This window comes from Marmota marmota, unplaced genomic scaffold (genome assembly GCF_001458135.2).
Source record: "Marmota marmota marmota unplaced genomic scaffold, marMar, whole genome shotgun sequence".
Taxonomy (NCBI): Eukaryota; Metazoa; Chordata; class Mammalia; order Rodentia; family Sciuridae; genus Marmota; species Marmota marmota.
Window position 1 is genome coordinate 5,227,326 of NW_025999961.1, and position 17,810 is coordinate 5,245,135.

A 17,810-nucleotide genomic window follows, 5' to 3' on the forward strand; every position below is an offset into this window, starting at 1 on the left:
TCTGAACTACTTCATGAGTGTTTACAATATCAAGTGAGATGAAGTATGCAGAAGTAATTTAAAAGATGTATGTGATAAGCACATGCCATGTGGATTTATTATTGTGTACAACCTCACTGAGACTCAAATATATAGAAAACTAGATAGTATACAGTTACCACTAGAGTCTTTCTCTCACATTTGGTATGATTCATCTTAAGTGATGTCCATGACTTTTGCTTCTGTTTTATCCCCTTTCTTTCTCTCTATATTTTTAAGTTTATAAACATTGTTTATATTTATTGTGTACAGCATGATGTTTTGAAATAAGTCTACACTGTGAAATGGCAAAGTCAGGCTAATTCATTACCTTACATACAATTTGTGTATTTGTGTGGTGAGAACACTTAAAATTTGTGCTCTTGATGACTCTGAAGTCTATAGAACATTGCTGTCAACTAGTCACCATGTCATACAGTAGATCTCTTGAATTTTCTCCTCTTGTCTAAACTGAATTTTTGAATCCTTTGATCAACATCTTCCAACACTCTTACCCCCAACCTGTGCTCTCTGCTTCTGAGTTCTACATACATGAGATCCCATGTTATTTGTCCTTCTGTGTGAGGATCATTTTATGTCATATGAAGTCATTCAGGTTCATCCATTTTGTTGCAAGTAACAGAACTTCCTTCTTTCACGAGACTGACTAGTATTTCATTATGCATATATCCCACACTTCCTTTCTCCTTTCCTCTGTTATCAGATGATTAGGCTGATTCCGTGTCTGGCTATTATGAATAATGCTTCAGTGAACCTAGGGATGCAGATATCTTTTCATCATACCAATTTCATTTCCCATGGATACCTACTCAGTAGCAGGATGGCTGGATCATAAGGTAGTTCTAATTTTAATTTCTTGAGAAACTACCATGCTGTTCTTAATAATGTTAGAACCAAATTACACTCCCACCTATAGCTTGCAATTTCTTTTCCACATTTGCTGATGCTTTTTATTTTCATCATTTTTAAATTTTTTATTTTTATTTATACATGACAGTCGAATGTATTTTGACATATTGCACATACATGGAGTATAACTTGCCATTCTTGTGGTTGTACATGATGTTGACTTATACTGGTTGTGTATTCATATATGAACACAGGAAAGTTATGTCCAATTCACTCTACTCTCTTTTCTATTCCCATCTGTCATCATTTTGATAATAGTCCTTCTAACAGCTGAGGTGATATCTCTTTGTGATTTTTAATTTGCATTTTTCTAATAGTGATTTTGAGCACTTTTGAGATACCTATTGGCCATTTGTATGTTTCTCTTTTGAGAAGTGTGTATTTATGGTTTCCCTCATTATTAACTGGGTTATTTATTTCTTGCCATCCAGCACCACTATGGAAAAGGCCATCTTCCCTTCAATGCATTGCTTTTTCACCTGTGTCAAAAATCTGTTATGCAAGCTAATGTGGGTCAGTTTGGGGATTCTCTGTCTGTTCCTTTCACCTGTGTGTCTATTGCTGCACCTATGTCACGCCATCTTGGTTATTATAACTATTAAGTACTTCATTTCAGGATGAGTGATTCATCCCACTTTATTTTTATTTGTTCAGAATTGTTGTAGCTAATCTGAGGCTTGTGCTTTTGCATGTAAATTTTAGAATGACCTTATGTATGTCTACAAAAGACCTTGCCAAGATTTTGATAGGAATTGCAATAAAGCTATAGATTAATTTTGAGAGAATGGACATCTTTACTGAGTTGAATCTGTTAACCCACAAACATCTTTACTGAGTTGAATCTTTAATCTGTCTATTTATTTAGGTCTTTTTTTTCTTTTAATGGCATTTTGTAATTTTCAGGATACAGATTCTGTACCTGTTTTGTTAGTTTTATAAAAGTATTTCATTGCTATGGAACAATTGTAAATGGTAATAATATGTTTCAAATTAATGAGTGTTCTCTCAGAGATCCCTCCCTCCCCCAAAGAAAGAAATGTAGGGTTAAAAACAGACCTTAAAGATGTCTGATCATAGTTGATGTTTTATATGATGCCCTGCCTTCCTGTCTGAGGGGGTTTACCATCCCAGTGAAGCCAGTGACCAACTACAACCACAGGCTTCATCTAGGAACCTTTGTTCTCATATTTTTAATTGAAAATCTGAGCTGAATGACCTTGAGGTAGTTCCTCATACCCTGAAGTTTAATGTTCCCTTTTTATAAAATTACATAATAATGCTAAATAATGCAGGGTAGATGTGATTAAATTTAATGAGATAACATATGAAAGTATCTAGCATACAGTAAATAATCAAGAAATGTTTCCTTCCTTTCCCCTTTTCTCTTCTACCTTCTCTCTCTCTCTCTCTCTCTCTCTCTCTCTCTCTCTTCCTTCCTCTTTCTTGCCATTCATATTTATGACACCTTGTCAGTCCTTTATGGTAGGTGGAGACAATCTATCTGTTCCCATCTAGGGATGGTCACAGGTCTCCTACAGCCTGGCTGGTTGATTTGGAGGCTGGCTCCCCCATGTTCAGCTGGTCCCCTGGAATTCCTCCCCCTCCTCCTCCATACCTCATTCTGCTGGATCATGTGGCTGGTGATGAGGATAATTAAGTGACAGTTTGTTTTTTCATTTAAAATTCTTATGCTAAGCTGTATGGTGAGTTTTCATGCACAATGAGCCACTGCCTATGTTTTCATGAAAGGAAGGTGGTCTGTGGTCGTTAAGTAGCATGAGTAGGTGAACATGGCTCTAACAGGCAACTGAAGCCCCTCAGGTTTTATTTCATTTGGGTGCAGACCTCAGCAAAATATAAAATAGTAGAGAAGCAAGCAGATGCAGAGACTCTCCTGAAACTCTTGGCCTGAGCACATAGTAATAGTCCCAGCTGAGAGTGGGCCAAGGAAGATCGTCAGCCTCCCAGGAGAATCCGCCTGAAACAGGAACAGTTTATGTAGAAGCCTTTTTTAAGACATTAATTAATTAATTAATTAATTTGTTCTAATTTGTTATACATTACAGCAGCATGCATTCCAATTCATAGTACACAAATGGAGCGCAATTTTTCATTTCTCTGGTTGTACATGAAGTAGAGTCATGCCCTTCAATAAATTAATGTAGAAGCCTTGAAGAAGTGCAGGAAGGGAAAGTAATTCCTCCTTTAGACAACACTCAAATTTAACTGGAGTCTTTCTACAGCTGATTATGCTGTTTTTTTCTTCTCCCTGCTTTGACACATTCTTATCCAGTTAATTTATAACAATCCTCTTCCCATCCCCAATAGAAGCTGAGGGCCAAATGTATGACTCTGGGATTGTGCTGGACCTCAGAAGCCCTTGTAAGTGCAGACTGAGGGCATCGACTACAGCATCCTAATTGCTGTCAGATGACCAATTATTCTAAAGGGTCAGAGCCTAGAAAAATTATATTACATCTGTCCTCCACTCACAGGTGTCAAACCAAGATGGAAACTGTAGACAAGAAAATCCAGTACAGCCCCAGCTTTGAAGGATAACTTATGAGATAAGGAAGCTTTTTTTTTTTTTAAATCTATTCATTTTCCATTAGAAATTTAAGTGCTTCTTTTGAATTGTATTGGTTTAGGATTCAGAGAGCCACTCAAAATAGAACTTTAAATGATTGTTGGTCTTTGATAATGTATATTTTTAATTTCTCTTCAAGGGCTGCTTGTCCTGGTGATAATTTCTCTCCTGGAGTTCCCCCTTTCAGGCAGTTTTAGTAGAAGTCATGAGCACAATTGTGTTTAGAGCACAGTTAGCCCACAAGAGTAAGCTGGCCTCTGCCAGATTCCTGCCAAATGTCTGATGCACCCAGCCTGAGCTCATCTCATCTTCTGGAGCCTAATGCTTAATGCACTGAGCCCTGACCACAGTGAGCTCACCCATATTGATCTCTTCCTCTCCTTTTTCCAGCAAGGACTGAAAATAACCCACCATGCAGAGAAAACACTGTCCAGCTTCTGCAAGTGGCAGAAGAGCATCAATCCCAAGAGTGACCTCAATCCTGTCCATCATGATGTAGCTGTCCTTATTACCAGGTATGCCAGAGACTATGAGGAATCTGGGGGCAGCAAGTTGCATGGAGCTGGTAGCAGAAAGGCTTGCCAATTACTCGTGTTTATGAGATTCTCACTGTTCTTTGCTACTTTTGTTCATCAGTGGCCTAGGCAGCTCCTGACCCCATCACACTTGGCTAATATGACAGAGCCCTCCTTGATGATAAACTGTAGCACAATGAAGATTTCCTATTTAAACTGGCTGCTTCATCCAGCTCTAAATACAATCAAGAAGCTTGTTTCCAGAGCCTCATAAAAGACTCCTGTAACTCCCATTCATTTGACCCAGCTACACCACTGCTGAGTATTTATCCAAAATATTAAAATCAGCACATGGTAGGAATACAAGGCCTACCCAGGTTTATAGCAGTGCAATTCACAATAGCCAAGCTGTGGAACCAGCCTAGGTGTCCATCAACAAACAAATGGATAAATAGAATGTGGTATAAATATGGAGTTGAGTTTTATTCGGCTATAAAGAAGAGTGAAATTATATCAATTTCAAGAAAATGGATTAAACTAAAGAACATTATGTTAAGTGAAATAAACCAAACTCAGAAAGTCAAGGGTTGTATGTTTTCTCTTACGTGTGGAAAGTAGAAAGAAAAAAAGAGGAAAAAGGGATCTCCTGGAAATAGAAGGGAGACCAGTAGAATTAAAGAAGAGTTTCAGGGGAAGAAGGTGAAGGGGAAAGGGGAGGTACTGGGGAAGAAAATGATCAAATTACATTATGTGCCTATATAAATATGTCATGATGAATCCCACTATTACATATAATTGCAATGCATCAATAAGAAGTTTTAAAGACTTCTGCAACTTTAAATCAGTGGAATTTCCAATTCTTTATTTTTATGTTTAAAAAATTCTCCAATTAATAAAATGCAACTTTCTCTACAGAAATCTATTTTCTTTTTTAAAGCACAAAGCAAACACACACTAACTGTTGTTGAGAATATAAGGAACAGGTGCTCCATTGAGTAGGCAGAGTGGTTGGGTTATACCTTTCTCCCTTTTATCCCCATAACAATATGGTTCTGTTCTGATCACACATAGACCCTGTGGTACTAATAAAAACCATCAAGCCTTCCAGGACTCATAACTGTGAAGAGCCAGTGAATTTTCCTGGTCAGCCCAGGTCCTTTGAAGTCTGTTTTCTTATTTATGCCTAAACCATTTATTGAGCTAATAAATGTATTGAACTCACCCACCCCTACTCTGGAAGAACCATATTCCTACAATTTTTTTTTACTTTCTTCCCCCCTCTGCCCCCCGCTTTAAAACTAAACACTTAGTAAGCTCTCCATAAACAATTTCTTAGTGGACACGACCTCTTGCCGTATCAACCTGAGAAGGTCAGTGGATCAGCAGTACTGTGTGCCAGGCACTACAGAAGAGTTTACATTCTAAAAGGGATAAATTAGTTTTCTGGGCACCCTATGCAGATTCAGAGGCATTCATAAATCAAAAATAGAAAAAGCCTCTGGGCCCTGCCCTTCAGCCACAGAGAACCAGAGCTCCTGTGCTACATTCCACATCCACACCAACCTATTTTCCGGGAGAACTACTGATCAACCCAAGGTGTCACAGAACCCAATGAACCTACTATTACAGGTTTGTGCTAAAGATTTCCCTGGGAACATATTTGCATTTAACCAGGTTTTCATAATTTCACTTGAAAAAGTGATTCTGATGGTTGGAGTTTCTGATCAGAGTAAGGCAGGTATTTGTAGAGTATGGGGACTGATTTTTCATCTCCTGTAGACATTCTTTGCACTGCATGATGACAGAACCAAGGTATTCGAAGGAAGCCTGTCCTTCACAGGACAGCCCATTCCCAGGGCCTTCTTAGAAGTGGAAAGACTTTCAAGTTCTAAAATAAAACTCAGTAATATTGGCATTTTGGGCTGGATAATTCTGTTTTGTGGGTTGTTGTCTTCTATGTTGTGGTATATTTAGCAGCATCTCTGACCTCTGCTCATGAGATGCCAATAGCATCCTCATACAAGTTGTGACAACCCAAACTGTCTCCAGATGTTGACAAACATCCTTTTGGAAGGGATGAAAAGCAAAATCACCTCCCTGCCCCACTCAAACCATTTTGAAAACCATTGGCCTGAAAAAATTAGTGGGATCAGGGAGAAAAGGAGATATGAGACTGAGCTTTGCCAGTACAGACTAGTCTGAGATCCACATTAACAGAATTCTCTAAAGAGCTGTATTCAAGAGAAGGTGGATTTGGCTGGGAACATAGTCCATGTGTTTGCACTGGCAGCTAGTGGTGGCATTCCAAGGCATATTTTCTCTTATATACTGTCCCTGGTGCACAGTGGAAGTTGAGCTAATCTCCTTGTGGAGGCTGAAGCCCCTTACCTGAAAGAACCATATTCCTACAATGTTTTATTACCTTCTCCCCCCACCCTTTAAAGCTAAACACTTAGTAGGCTCTCCATAAATAATGACCTAGTGGACATGACCTCTTGCCATATCAACCTGAGAAGGTCAGTGGAGTAGAACTGAGGGCCATGCATCTTCCCTAGAAACTCCCTGAAGACCTGCACTTTTTGAATGAAATAGTAACAAGTGCATCCTGCAGAAGAGATAGGAGCATGTTCAATTGTTTCTCCTATAGAAATATTTAAATGATTGGGTTGTATGACGTAGCTCAATGAGCCACCCAGAGCTGCTGCCATTGAGGGCAGGACTTAATCTGTGGTGTGTATGTGCTGAGAATGAGCTGTTCCCTGCTGTTTCAGCCGTTGCCATCCAGAGAGATACCCCTCACACAGGTTCTCAGACCATGGGTCTTTTCCATGGCCCAAAGGACACAAAAACCAGGAGACCATTTTATGCTAGAAATGGGGCCACACAGCTCCATTAACAAAAGGTTTCAATTATCTAAAGCTCAGGACTTCATTGATATTCATGCTAGTCAAGAAGTATTGGCCAAGAGCTCTTCTTATACGGAAGAAACTCAAATGCCCAATTAATCACTCTTCCAAAACTCTTGTCAGTGATTGAAATAATCCGTGATAGAATGAGAGCACATTTTTTACATTTAAAAGTTGTAACTATTTTTTATGAGGTTCTAGGAACCTTTCCTCTCTTTTTCCAGGGTCAGTAAATAGTGAATTACTGGTTACAAGAAGCAGCAAGATTTGAGAGAGTTTGTGTGTGTGGTGGGGGTGGGGGGCGTGCACTCCCTCTTGTGCGAAGTATTGAGAGTGTGTAGGGGCTAGACAATTGATTTGATTTTTGTATGATAGAAACAATCAACTTTTTCATAAATAAAAGAAGTTCTTCAATGAGGTCTTTTAAACTGTTTCCATTAGTGTCCCATAGGTACACCTAACAGTGGGGTCCATCCCAACACATCATTCATGCATGGAATGAAATTCGGTCCACCTCATTTCCCAGCACTCCCTCCCTCTCCCTGCACTCTACTTCACCGTCCTGCCTTCATTCATCCACTCCACTGTTTCTCTAAGTTGATGCTTTACAGGTGTACACAAAGGTGGAGTTCACTGTGGCAGATTTATAAATGGACGTAACATAATTTGGTCAATTTCGTTTCAGTTCTTTTCTTTTCCTCTCTCCTCATTCCCCCTTAATCCCCTTCCTCTACTCCATTGATCTGCCCTCTAATTTCACGGGGTCTCCCCATTTTCCCCTTATTTTGCTCTAGCTTCTGCATATGAGAGAATATTCAACCCTTAACTTTCTGAGTCTGGCTTATTTGACGTAGCACGATGTTCTCCAGTTCTGTTCTTAGACCGACAGATGCCATGATTGCGTTTGCTGCTTGGCTATTGTGACTTGTGCGGCTATAAACATTGATGTGGCTATGTCCCTATAGTATTCTGATTTTAGTTCTTTTGGATAAATAATAAGGAGTCAGACAGCTGGGTTAGTGGTGGTTTCATTCTTAGTCTTTGAGGACTTTCCATACTGCTTTCCAAAGTGGTTATACTAATTTGCAGTCCCACCAATGTGTGAGTCTACCTTTTTCCCCACATCCTCATCAGCATTTGTTATTTATTATTTGTATTCTTTTTTTGGGGGGGTTATTTTATTTTATTTGGGGGGGGGTACTAGGGATTGAACTCAGGGGCACTCGACCACTGAAACACCCCCCCAGCCCTATTTTGTATTTTATTTAGAGACAGGGTCTCACTGAATTGCTTAGGTAGGCTTTGAACTTGTGATCTTTCTGCCTCAGCCTCCCAAGCAGGTGGGATTACAGGTGTGTGCCACCACAATTATTTGTATTCTTGATAATTGCCATTCTGACTAGAGTGAGATGAAATCTCAATGTTGTTTTGATTTGCAGTTTCCTGATGAGTTTTGAGCAGAGAACTCAGGAAGACTAAAAAGAAGTTCCATTATTGGGAAAACCCCAGTCACTTCTGATTGTCCCTTCCCTACTTAAAAGTTCAAATTAACTTTAATTTTCAATAAAATCTTCTCCTGTTGGCCAAATCATTTAATTTGGCCTCCTGATATCAAGAGCAAAATCAACTCAAAATAAATATTTAACACATCCCCCCCACAGTTTTTAAGTGTTAGGGAAGTATTATAATTAAGAGGTAAAATCAGAATAAAGTGAATTCAAAATTATCCCCTTCATTCACACGGGCTTTCAGAACTTTAAGCATATTCTACAGACTATATTGATGTAAATTTACACCTAGACGTGTTTCCAGGAAGCAGGTTTCTTCTAGATATTTCTTTGGGTCCCTAAAACATCTCTGTCATCTGCTTTCAGAAAAGACATCTGTGCTGGTGTCAATCGCCCCTGTGAGACCCTGGGTCTGTCCCACTTGTCAGGAATGTGTCAGCCTCACCGCAGTTGTAACATCAATGAAGACTCTGGACTCCCTCTGGCCTTCACCATTGCTCATGAGCTCGGACACAGGTAAAGGGCAGAGCAAGTTGACACCAGCTTGCCATGTTCATGCATCAGTATCAGTAGAAGGAATAAAAATTACCTTAAACTGTTGGGAGATGTGAACTGTTCTGTGGCTTGAGGCTCATCCTCCTAGAACTCCACTTCTCCATCTGTGAAGGGCCAAAAGAGCACAGTTCACAACTTCCAGTGCCTTCTCTGCCCTGACCACTTCAACCCACATACATCAACAAGACCACCACAGTTCTCTGACTCTGAATGGGGTGAGCAGAGGCAAGGAGACCAGTTACTCCTGAATTAACTCAGTTGTTTAATTCAGGAATAAATTCTGATTAGTTCTTAGGACATGGTAATATTAATAACACTAAAAAGTCATAAGCCTAACGTTTTTTGTGTCCTTCCTGCATGCCATTGTGCTTGTCATTATGTCACTGAATCTTCCCAACCAACTTATGAAATAGATTCTATTGTTACTGTTGTTAGCGTCATTTGACTTACGTGTATTAAAAAGGAGAACACTGAATAAATAAGACATTGAAACAACTTGAAAAGAACATTAAGTGAACTCCAGTTAACAGGATACCAAAGTTGTTGCAAAATATAAATGTGTGAATTTGATTTTATGAATCTCTTGAAGAGTGGTTTCCAAATGTTTGATTGAAGGCATAATGAGGATTCTGGATAGGCCAAGTATCAAAGATTTCCATGGGGGAAAATCTTAGCTTATTTATAACTTTGTTTTCAACTTTTAGACAGTAACTGTTCTACTTCAGCCAAACAGCATAAGAAAAAGAAAACAGAACAAAACCAAAACAGCTCTGTAGGCTCACGCCTCTGCATGCTAGCAAAGTCTGAGTGTGGAGCTGAGACTTCCATCCATGCCAGTCTGTAACGAATCACCCAGCACTGCCACTTGGGCATTTAAAAAGTTACATAAGGCACAAGGACTTTCATCTTTGCAGGGCAGTTATGAGCACTCCAACCTTCTGTGCCAGTGCAGACAATGTGAGAAGTCAGAAATGCCACTCACTCCAACCTGTAGCACAAGTCAGCTGTGACACCCCTAACAACGCAGGTATCAAGAGGCTTTGTGGAAAACCTGAACTTGTAATTCCAATGTAAAAGATATAAAGAAGAATCAAATGGAATTTGTGGAACTGAAAAAACATGAAAATAAAAATAAAAATCTCAGTGAATGTTCTCAAAAAGCAGAATGGAGGGCACAAAGAAAAGAATCAGTGAACTGGAAAACAAATAAAAATTATGTGATTAGAACAAAGAGAAAAAAGACTGCCAGAAATTAAAAGTCAAAGCAGAATTTTAGAAACACATGAGATTATAACAAAATGTCTTACATTTGGGTCATCAGAAGGAAAGGAGCAAGAATGGGATCAAAAAAGTACTTAAGGTGCAAATGGCTAAAAACTCCCCAGATTTAATGAGGCATCATAGGAAGCCCATAGGTACCTACAGATTTATAAAGCTGGGAGAAGCCCCAAAGGGGGTTAAAGCTAAAGAAAATTCATGCCGAGATCAGTCATAATTAAACTTTGAAGTCTGAAGACAGGAAATCTTAAAAGCAGTGGGAATTGTCTCTTTGCATCTGTAGGAGGAACACACCTTGAATAAAGATAGATTCCCCACCAGAGACCATGGAGGCCCAGAGGAGATGGCACAATATCTTTCAAATGCTGAAAGAAAAGACCTGTCATCAACTAAGGATCATAAACCTAGCAAAGGAAAGAGGAAGGAACAACTTTTAATTCATTTTATGAAACTAGTATTACCCTGATACCAATATCAGACAAAAACACAGTACTGAGGAAAAAACTAAAAAATAATATCCTGCATGAGTATTAATGCAAAAAATTTTAAAATATTAGCAAATAGAATTCCACAAGGTACATTAAAAATGATACAGACACAATGACCAAGTGAGATTTATTTCAAGGGTACAGGCTGGTTCAGTATTTGAAAATCAGTCAGCATAATGCACCACAGTAACAGGCTAAAGAAGAAATATTCATTTCTCAATAATGCAATTCAGAGAGTTTAGAGTTCGTTTTTGTGTTCAATGGCCAGCACTTTCTTTGGTTTTAGGTTTTCTGAGCCAAGGAGGAGATCCCTCCTCCTTCCTTCTGATTTTGTGATTTCAGTTCTGTACCCTTATCTTAATGATGTTATTTTTTAATGGTCTTTGTTTTTACATTAAACCATTCCAATGACTTTTAAACATATAGGCAGAGTATTTAAAAAAATGACATGATCACATCAATTGATGTAGAAAAAGCATTTGACAAAACTCAGCATCCATTTGTTATTATTTTAAAAACTCTCAGAAATAAAAAGAAACTTTCTTAATTTGATAAGGAATATTTCCAAAAGATTGACAGCTAACTTGATACTTGATAGTGAGAGACTGAATATATTCCCTGGATCAGAAAGAAGGCAAGTATACCATTCTCATCACTTCTTATTCAAAGTAGTACTAAAAGCCAGTGCAATTAGACAAGAAAATGAAACAAGAGGCATACATATCAGAAAGGAAGTAATAAAAGTATCCCTATTTGAAGAGAGCATTATCTTATGTGTGGAAAACTCCAGCGAAAACATACACACAAAAAAAAAGAAGAAGAAGAANAGGAAGAAGAAGAGGAGGAGGAGGAGGAGGAGGAGGAAGTGAGTTCACCAAGCTCACAGGACACAATATAAACACATAAAATCATTTGTATTTCTGTATTCTAGCAATGAATAGATGGACACTGAAATTGGAATGAATTAGAAAAAATTCTATTTCACGCTTTTATAATTATGTCAAAATAAATACTATTGTTATGTATAACTAAAAAGAGCCAATAAAGGCCCCCCCCCAATTTTTTTTTAAATCTAATACTTTTTACAATCACTCAAAATTTGATTTTGGACTTTGTAGACTTGTAGAGCTGTAGAATGAAATCCTGTTATTTTAAGCCACCGAGTTTATGGTAATTTTTATGGCAACCTTAGGAAAATAATATATCATACATTTAATGAAGAACTAGTATCTATATGAAAAACTTTCAAAACTCAACTGTAAAAAACAAATAATTAGAAAATGTGCAAAAGACATGAATAAGTATCTCACCAAAAGAATGTACAAATATATTTAGTACATGAAACAATGTTTAAAATCACTAGTTATCAGGGAAATACAAATTAAAACCACAATTATATAGCACTACACACCTACAAGAATAACTAAAATAATGAGGTATAACAAATCCCACTGTTAAGTATAATTATAATGTTATCAGTACTAAAAAGAGAAAAAAAAGACTGAAATAAAAATCAGTTATGACACCAAATGCTATCAAGGATGCAAATAAACTGGATCATACCTCCATTGCTGGAGAGAATATAGAATGGTACAAGCACCATGGAAAACAATTCAGTAGCTTTTCTAAAACTAAACCCACAATTACAACATGACCCAGCAATTATACTCCTGTGTTTTATCTCAGAGAAATGAAGATATATTTTCATATCATAATTTGTACATGAATGTTTATGGAAGCTTGATCATAATAGCCCAAACCAGGAAACAACCCAGGATGTTTCAACCCATCAGGGTAAATGGTTGAGGAAACCAGGATGGATACACATCATGGGACACCAGTCATCAAGAGAAAGGAAGAAACTACTAATACATGCCACAGCCTTGATACCCTTCCAAAGAATGACGCTTAGTGAAAAAAGACCATCTCCAAAGTTGACCTACTGTATGATTCCATTTATATAGCATTATAGAAACAAGAAAATTATAGAAATAGAAAACACTGGGGCCAGGTGCCGTGGCGCATGCCTGTCATCCCAGCGGCTGGGAAGGCTGAGGCAGGAGGATCACGAGTTCAAAGCCAGCCTCAGCAAAAGGAGAGGTACTAAGCAACTCAGTGAGACCCTGCCTCTAATAAAATACAAAACAGGGCTGGGGATGTGGCTCAATGGTTGAGTGCTCCAGAGTTCAATCTTCAGTACCCCTCCCAAAAAGAAAATAAAACAGTGGGATTTGAGGGAGGGGAGAGAGTACGTACAGCTATGAAGTGCAGCATGAGAAATCATGTGGTTAGGAAAATGTTTGGTTTCTTGACTGTACCAAGATCAATATCATAATTGTGTTATTGTACTATAGATTTGCAAACTGTTACTTAGGGGGGAGGTAGGGAAAACATGATTATTTCTGTATTATTTCTCACAATTTCATCTGAGCTTGCAGTTATTCTAACATTTTTTAAAAGTGATTTTTTCTATATTTATCTTATTTTTTTATACAAATGGAGCATAACTTTTTATTTCTCTGGTTGTACATGATATAGAGTCATACCATTTGTGCAATCATACCTGTACGTGGGGTAATAATGTATATCTCATTCCACCATCCACCTCCACTTCCTGGCACACACACCCCTCCCTCTTCTGCTCAATCCAAAGTTTCTCCATCCCCACCCTCATTATGGATCAACATCCACTTATCAGAGTAAACATTTGGCCTTTTTTGGGGGAGGGGTTGTTTACTTTGCTTGGCATGCATGATTTTCTCCAACTCTGTCCATTCACCTGTAAATGCCATAATTTCATTCTTCTTTAAGGCTGAGTGATATTCCAATATGTATATATGCCATAGTTCCTTTATACATTCATCTATTGAAAGGCATCTAGGTTATTTCCACAGTTTATTAATAATGTGAAGAGAGAGCCAACAGAATGGGAGAAAATCTTTACCACATGCACATCAGATAGAGCACTAATCTTCAGGATATACAAAGAACTCAAAAACCTTTACACTAAAAAAAAAACCCAATCAATAAATGGGCTAAGGAAATAAGCAGACACTTCACAGAAGATACATAATTGATCAACAAATATATGAGAAAATGTTCAACATCTCCAGCAATTAAAGAAATGCAAATCAAAACTACTCAAATATTTCATCTTATTCCAATCAGAATGGCAGTTATCAAGAATTTAAGCAACCATAAGTGTTACTGAGGATGTAGGGGGAAAAGTTGCACTGATTCAATGCTGATAGGACTGAAAGTTGGTGCAACCACTTTGGAAAGTAGTATCGAGATTCCTTAGAAAATGTGGAATGGAACCACCATTTGACCCAGCTATCCCACTCCTCAGTCTATACCCAAAGGACTTAAAGTTAGCATACTACAAGGACACAGCCTCATTAATGTTTATAGCAGCTCAATTTAAAAAGTTTTTAAAAAATGGTATTGGGCCATGTGCAGATGACCTAAAATATATTTTTTTTTAATGGCAAAAACAGACACTGGGAAGGGAAAGAAAAGGAAGGTAAGAAAACAGAAATGTTTAGAGTTTTGACTAAGTAAGAAAAAGTTGAAAGAAGATTCATGAGCTTGATTTTGAACAATAGAAAAAAATGCTTTAGTAAGACCCCCCCAAAATGGACTAAAGACTTTAGGAGCTTTCTAAGAAGATTTTGTATGTAGCAAAAGATGCTTCTGATACTTCTAATTATCTCCGGACCAAACTGAGAAATAAAATACTGTAAAAATCAATGAAATGGTCTAGAACAACCCAGAGAAGGAAAATGTAATGAACTAATATCCTAAGAAGATACTCGTTGTGATTTACTAACAAAGATACCTCACTATTTCTTGGAAACTTGTTTGTTTCATCACTGATTATACATAACGCTAAAGAGAAGGCAAACTAACTCACCTAACTATGCGTAGGTGAATGCTTTCACTTATTTTGAGAGGAAATTTAAAAATGGACATTTGTGACGGCCCTAGATGATATTAGCCATCCGTCTCTGAAACGTCATGCCACCTTTGTTGGTCCCTAAAGTGAATTACCAAAACTGAAAATAGAATTCCAGAAGGAAATTAAAAAACTTGACACATTGAAAAACAAACTGCTTCCACTGAAGAACAGTTTTTGAACTAGCCACATGGCCCTCACAACTGTATATTTGAGGTAAAGCCATTCATACAACATTTCCTGCTCTTGTGAATTCAAAATTAGCTATGCCTCTCCAACTTCAAAGTCTGACTTTTCAATAGCTCCTCCTATACAAAAGTATCTCTCTGGGTTATTATCACCTTGGAGAAACTATGATTTTTCTCCCTGTTTAATTCCTGCTCTCTTGATATTCTTGTGCTTTGTGCCAGCTTTGGCATCCAGCATGATGGGAAAGAAAATGACTGTGAACCCTTGGGCAGGCACCCGTACATCATGTCCCATCAGCTCCAGTATGATCCCACTCCACTGACGTGGTCCAAGTGCAGCAAGGAGTATATCACCCGCTTCTTGGAGTAAGTGGCAGTACATCTTATGTCAGCCTCACTTGGGTTTCTTTAAGGTGGGAGATGCATTGAATTTTCCACAGAGGAGCTGCTTCCCGAGAAACACTTGTTTCCATCCCCAGACCACAGTGTCAGGGCAGCACCACAGGGATGGAGTCCACATCTGCTTTCTGACCCTGAGACTTAGAGCTCTGCCCTGCATCCTGCCCTTCCTGGCTGCTCCTGCCCCAAGTTGGCTTTTTGTGATAGGACTGAGAATTAAGTTTGGGGAACTGGCAGGAACAATCAGGACCAGGAGTGTTTAGCCAAACCCTCTTGGGGGTAAGATGATGATTTTCCAATTTTCCCACTTCTTTTATTTCCTAAACGTGGTATGGGTATGATTTGCATTTCCTTTTACTAAGTCCCTTCTTAGGTCCAGAGGGTTCTCTGGCATGTAAAAATAAAGTTGTCTTGAAGGACAAAGAGTGAACCAGAAGAATGGAAGTTTTTATTGAATGAAACGCTGAAGGGAATACATGAATCATTTGCTCTCATTTCTCTCATTTAACTTGTTTGCAGCCGAGGCTGGGGATTCTGTCTTGATGACATTCCCAAAAAGAAAGGCTTGAAGTCCAAGGTCATTGCCCCTGGCGTGATCTATGATGTCCATCACCAATGCCAGCTCCAGTATGGTCCCAATGCTACCTTCTGCCAGGAAGTTGAAGTAAGTATTGGATATCTTGGTGCACCTCATGGGTATGTGTAGAGCTTGAAATCTCCAGCATGCTGAAGAAAGGGCCAGGAAAATATTTGGAAATTGGAAGATCCAGAAAGAGAAGCTTTATATTATGGCAAGGTATAAATATACCTATGTTCATAAAAGGCAGAAAAATTAAATCTGTGGTCATTTATATTCCTCTTTGGAATTCTGGAATCTACAAATTTTTGCAACCAGATGGTGGTTGAGACTGTTTCATGGTGATTTTCAGGATTCACAGTGATTCATGCCTACAGACTCCATAGTAACCAACATAATACCTAAAGTTGTCCAAGGTAGGAGTATGATTCATCCCCATTACATTCTTCTCCTTTATTTTCAATATTAAGTCAAGCCTTGAAATCTCACCTTCTAAATAGTTCTTGATTACCTCAGCTACTGATTCAATCTTTCATTATCTTTCCTCGCTATTATAACTCCTACCTAGTCTCTCTCCCATTCAAATTGTTCCTCTGGTTGCTTTAAAAATACACAAATCTAGCCAGGCATGGTGTTACATGCTTATAATCCGAGCAATCTGGGAGACTGAGGCAAGAGGATTGAAAGTTGGAGGCCATCCTGGGCACCTTAGCAAGACCCTGTCTCAGAATAAGAAACAAAAAGGGTTGATTATGGTAGAATATACCTGGTTTCAATTCCCAGTACCATAAAATAATGATGATAATAATAATTAATAATTTTTAAAACCCATATATAGAACCATGGCCTACTTGGTTCTGAGGCTCCTGTGGACCCCAGGATGAAATCCTACCTCCATGTGTGGCACTCGTCTATCATTTGGACCCTGCCTGTTTTGTGAACTCACCCTTCTCCTGCAAAAGTGCAGATATTGAGACACAGATGAGAAGACAGATCTCGCTGAATCCTTGCCAGATTATGTGCTATGTTTTGAATAAGATGAAAAAGATAAACCTTCAAAAATTAATAAGACAAAGTCTCTGTCTTTAAGGAGCTCATGGTGGCAAACGAAATAACAAAAATTTCAACATAGTGAGATAAATACAAAGAGAGACATTGAAAGAACTTAGAAGTGGAAATAAGAAACTGCTTAAAACAAGCAAAACTTAACAGAGAAGGTAAAGTTGGTGCACTTGGTTACCAAGTGACTCCCGTTGTAAATATCTCTAAAATCCATCCAATCCTAGATCTATAGTGGTTAATCGATTGGTCTCCTCCCTAAAACCAATTTCCTCCCCTCTGCTTTCCTCCACCCACCCAAATGTAGCTAAACCAACTTTATAAATGGAAATCTGCGTGTTTTCCCTTCTGATTAAAATACTTGACAGCTTTCCCATTCTCTTAGTAAAGTTCAAATTCCTTAAATTGGCTTTAAAATATGCTCAGGATTATGTTCTCTTATTATCTGGACTTACTCTTAAAATATTGTTTTAATCTTATGTTCTTTAAACCAATAAATACTCTGATTGTGTATACATTAGACTTCTTCACTGATCTTTCATATTTTAGAAACTATTCTTATTTGCCATCTTTTTTTTGGGGGGGTAGGGGGTACCAGGGATTGAACTCAGGGGCATTTAACCACTGAGCCACATCCCCAGCCCTATTTTGTATTTTATTAGAGATTGGGTCTCACTGAGTTGCTCATCATTGCTGAAGCTGGCTTTGAACTGATGGTCCTCCTTCCTCAGCCACCCAAGCTGCTGGGATTACAGGATATGCACCCCCACGCCTGGCTATTTGCCATTTTTTGTATGTCTGTATTTATTTTTGTCTTCCAAATTACCAGTTCTCTCTTCAGATATGT

The 17,810-nt window shown here is 38.3% G+C and overlaps 1 protein-coding gene across 5 annotated transcripts in view; it reads left to right on the plus strand.

Moving 5' to 3' along the window:
• Adamts12 (ADAM metallopeptidase with thrombospondin type 1 motif 12) overlaps positions 1 to 17,810 on the plus strand; it is a 299,094-nt gene that overhangs the window by 179,679 nt on the left and 101,605 nt on the right. For all 5 annotated transcript variants that reach the window (XM_048802926.1, XM_015496380.2, XM_048802927.1 and 2 more), the window contains 4 exons: positions 3,926 to 4,050; positions 8,831 to 8,980; positions 15,151 to 15,294; positions 15,847 to 15,991. In XM_048802926.1, the coding sequence (XP_048658883.1) occupies positions 3,926 to 4,050; positions 8,831 to 8,980; positions 15,151 to 15,294; positions 15,847 to 15,991 (564 nt within the window). The remainder of the gene's footprint in view (positions 1 to 3,925; positions 4,051 to 8,830; positions 8,981 to 15,150; positions 15,295 to 15,846; positions 15,992 to 17,810) is intronic.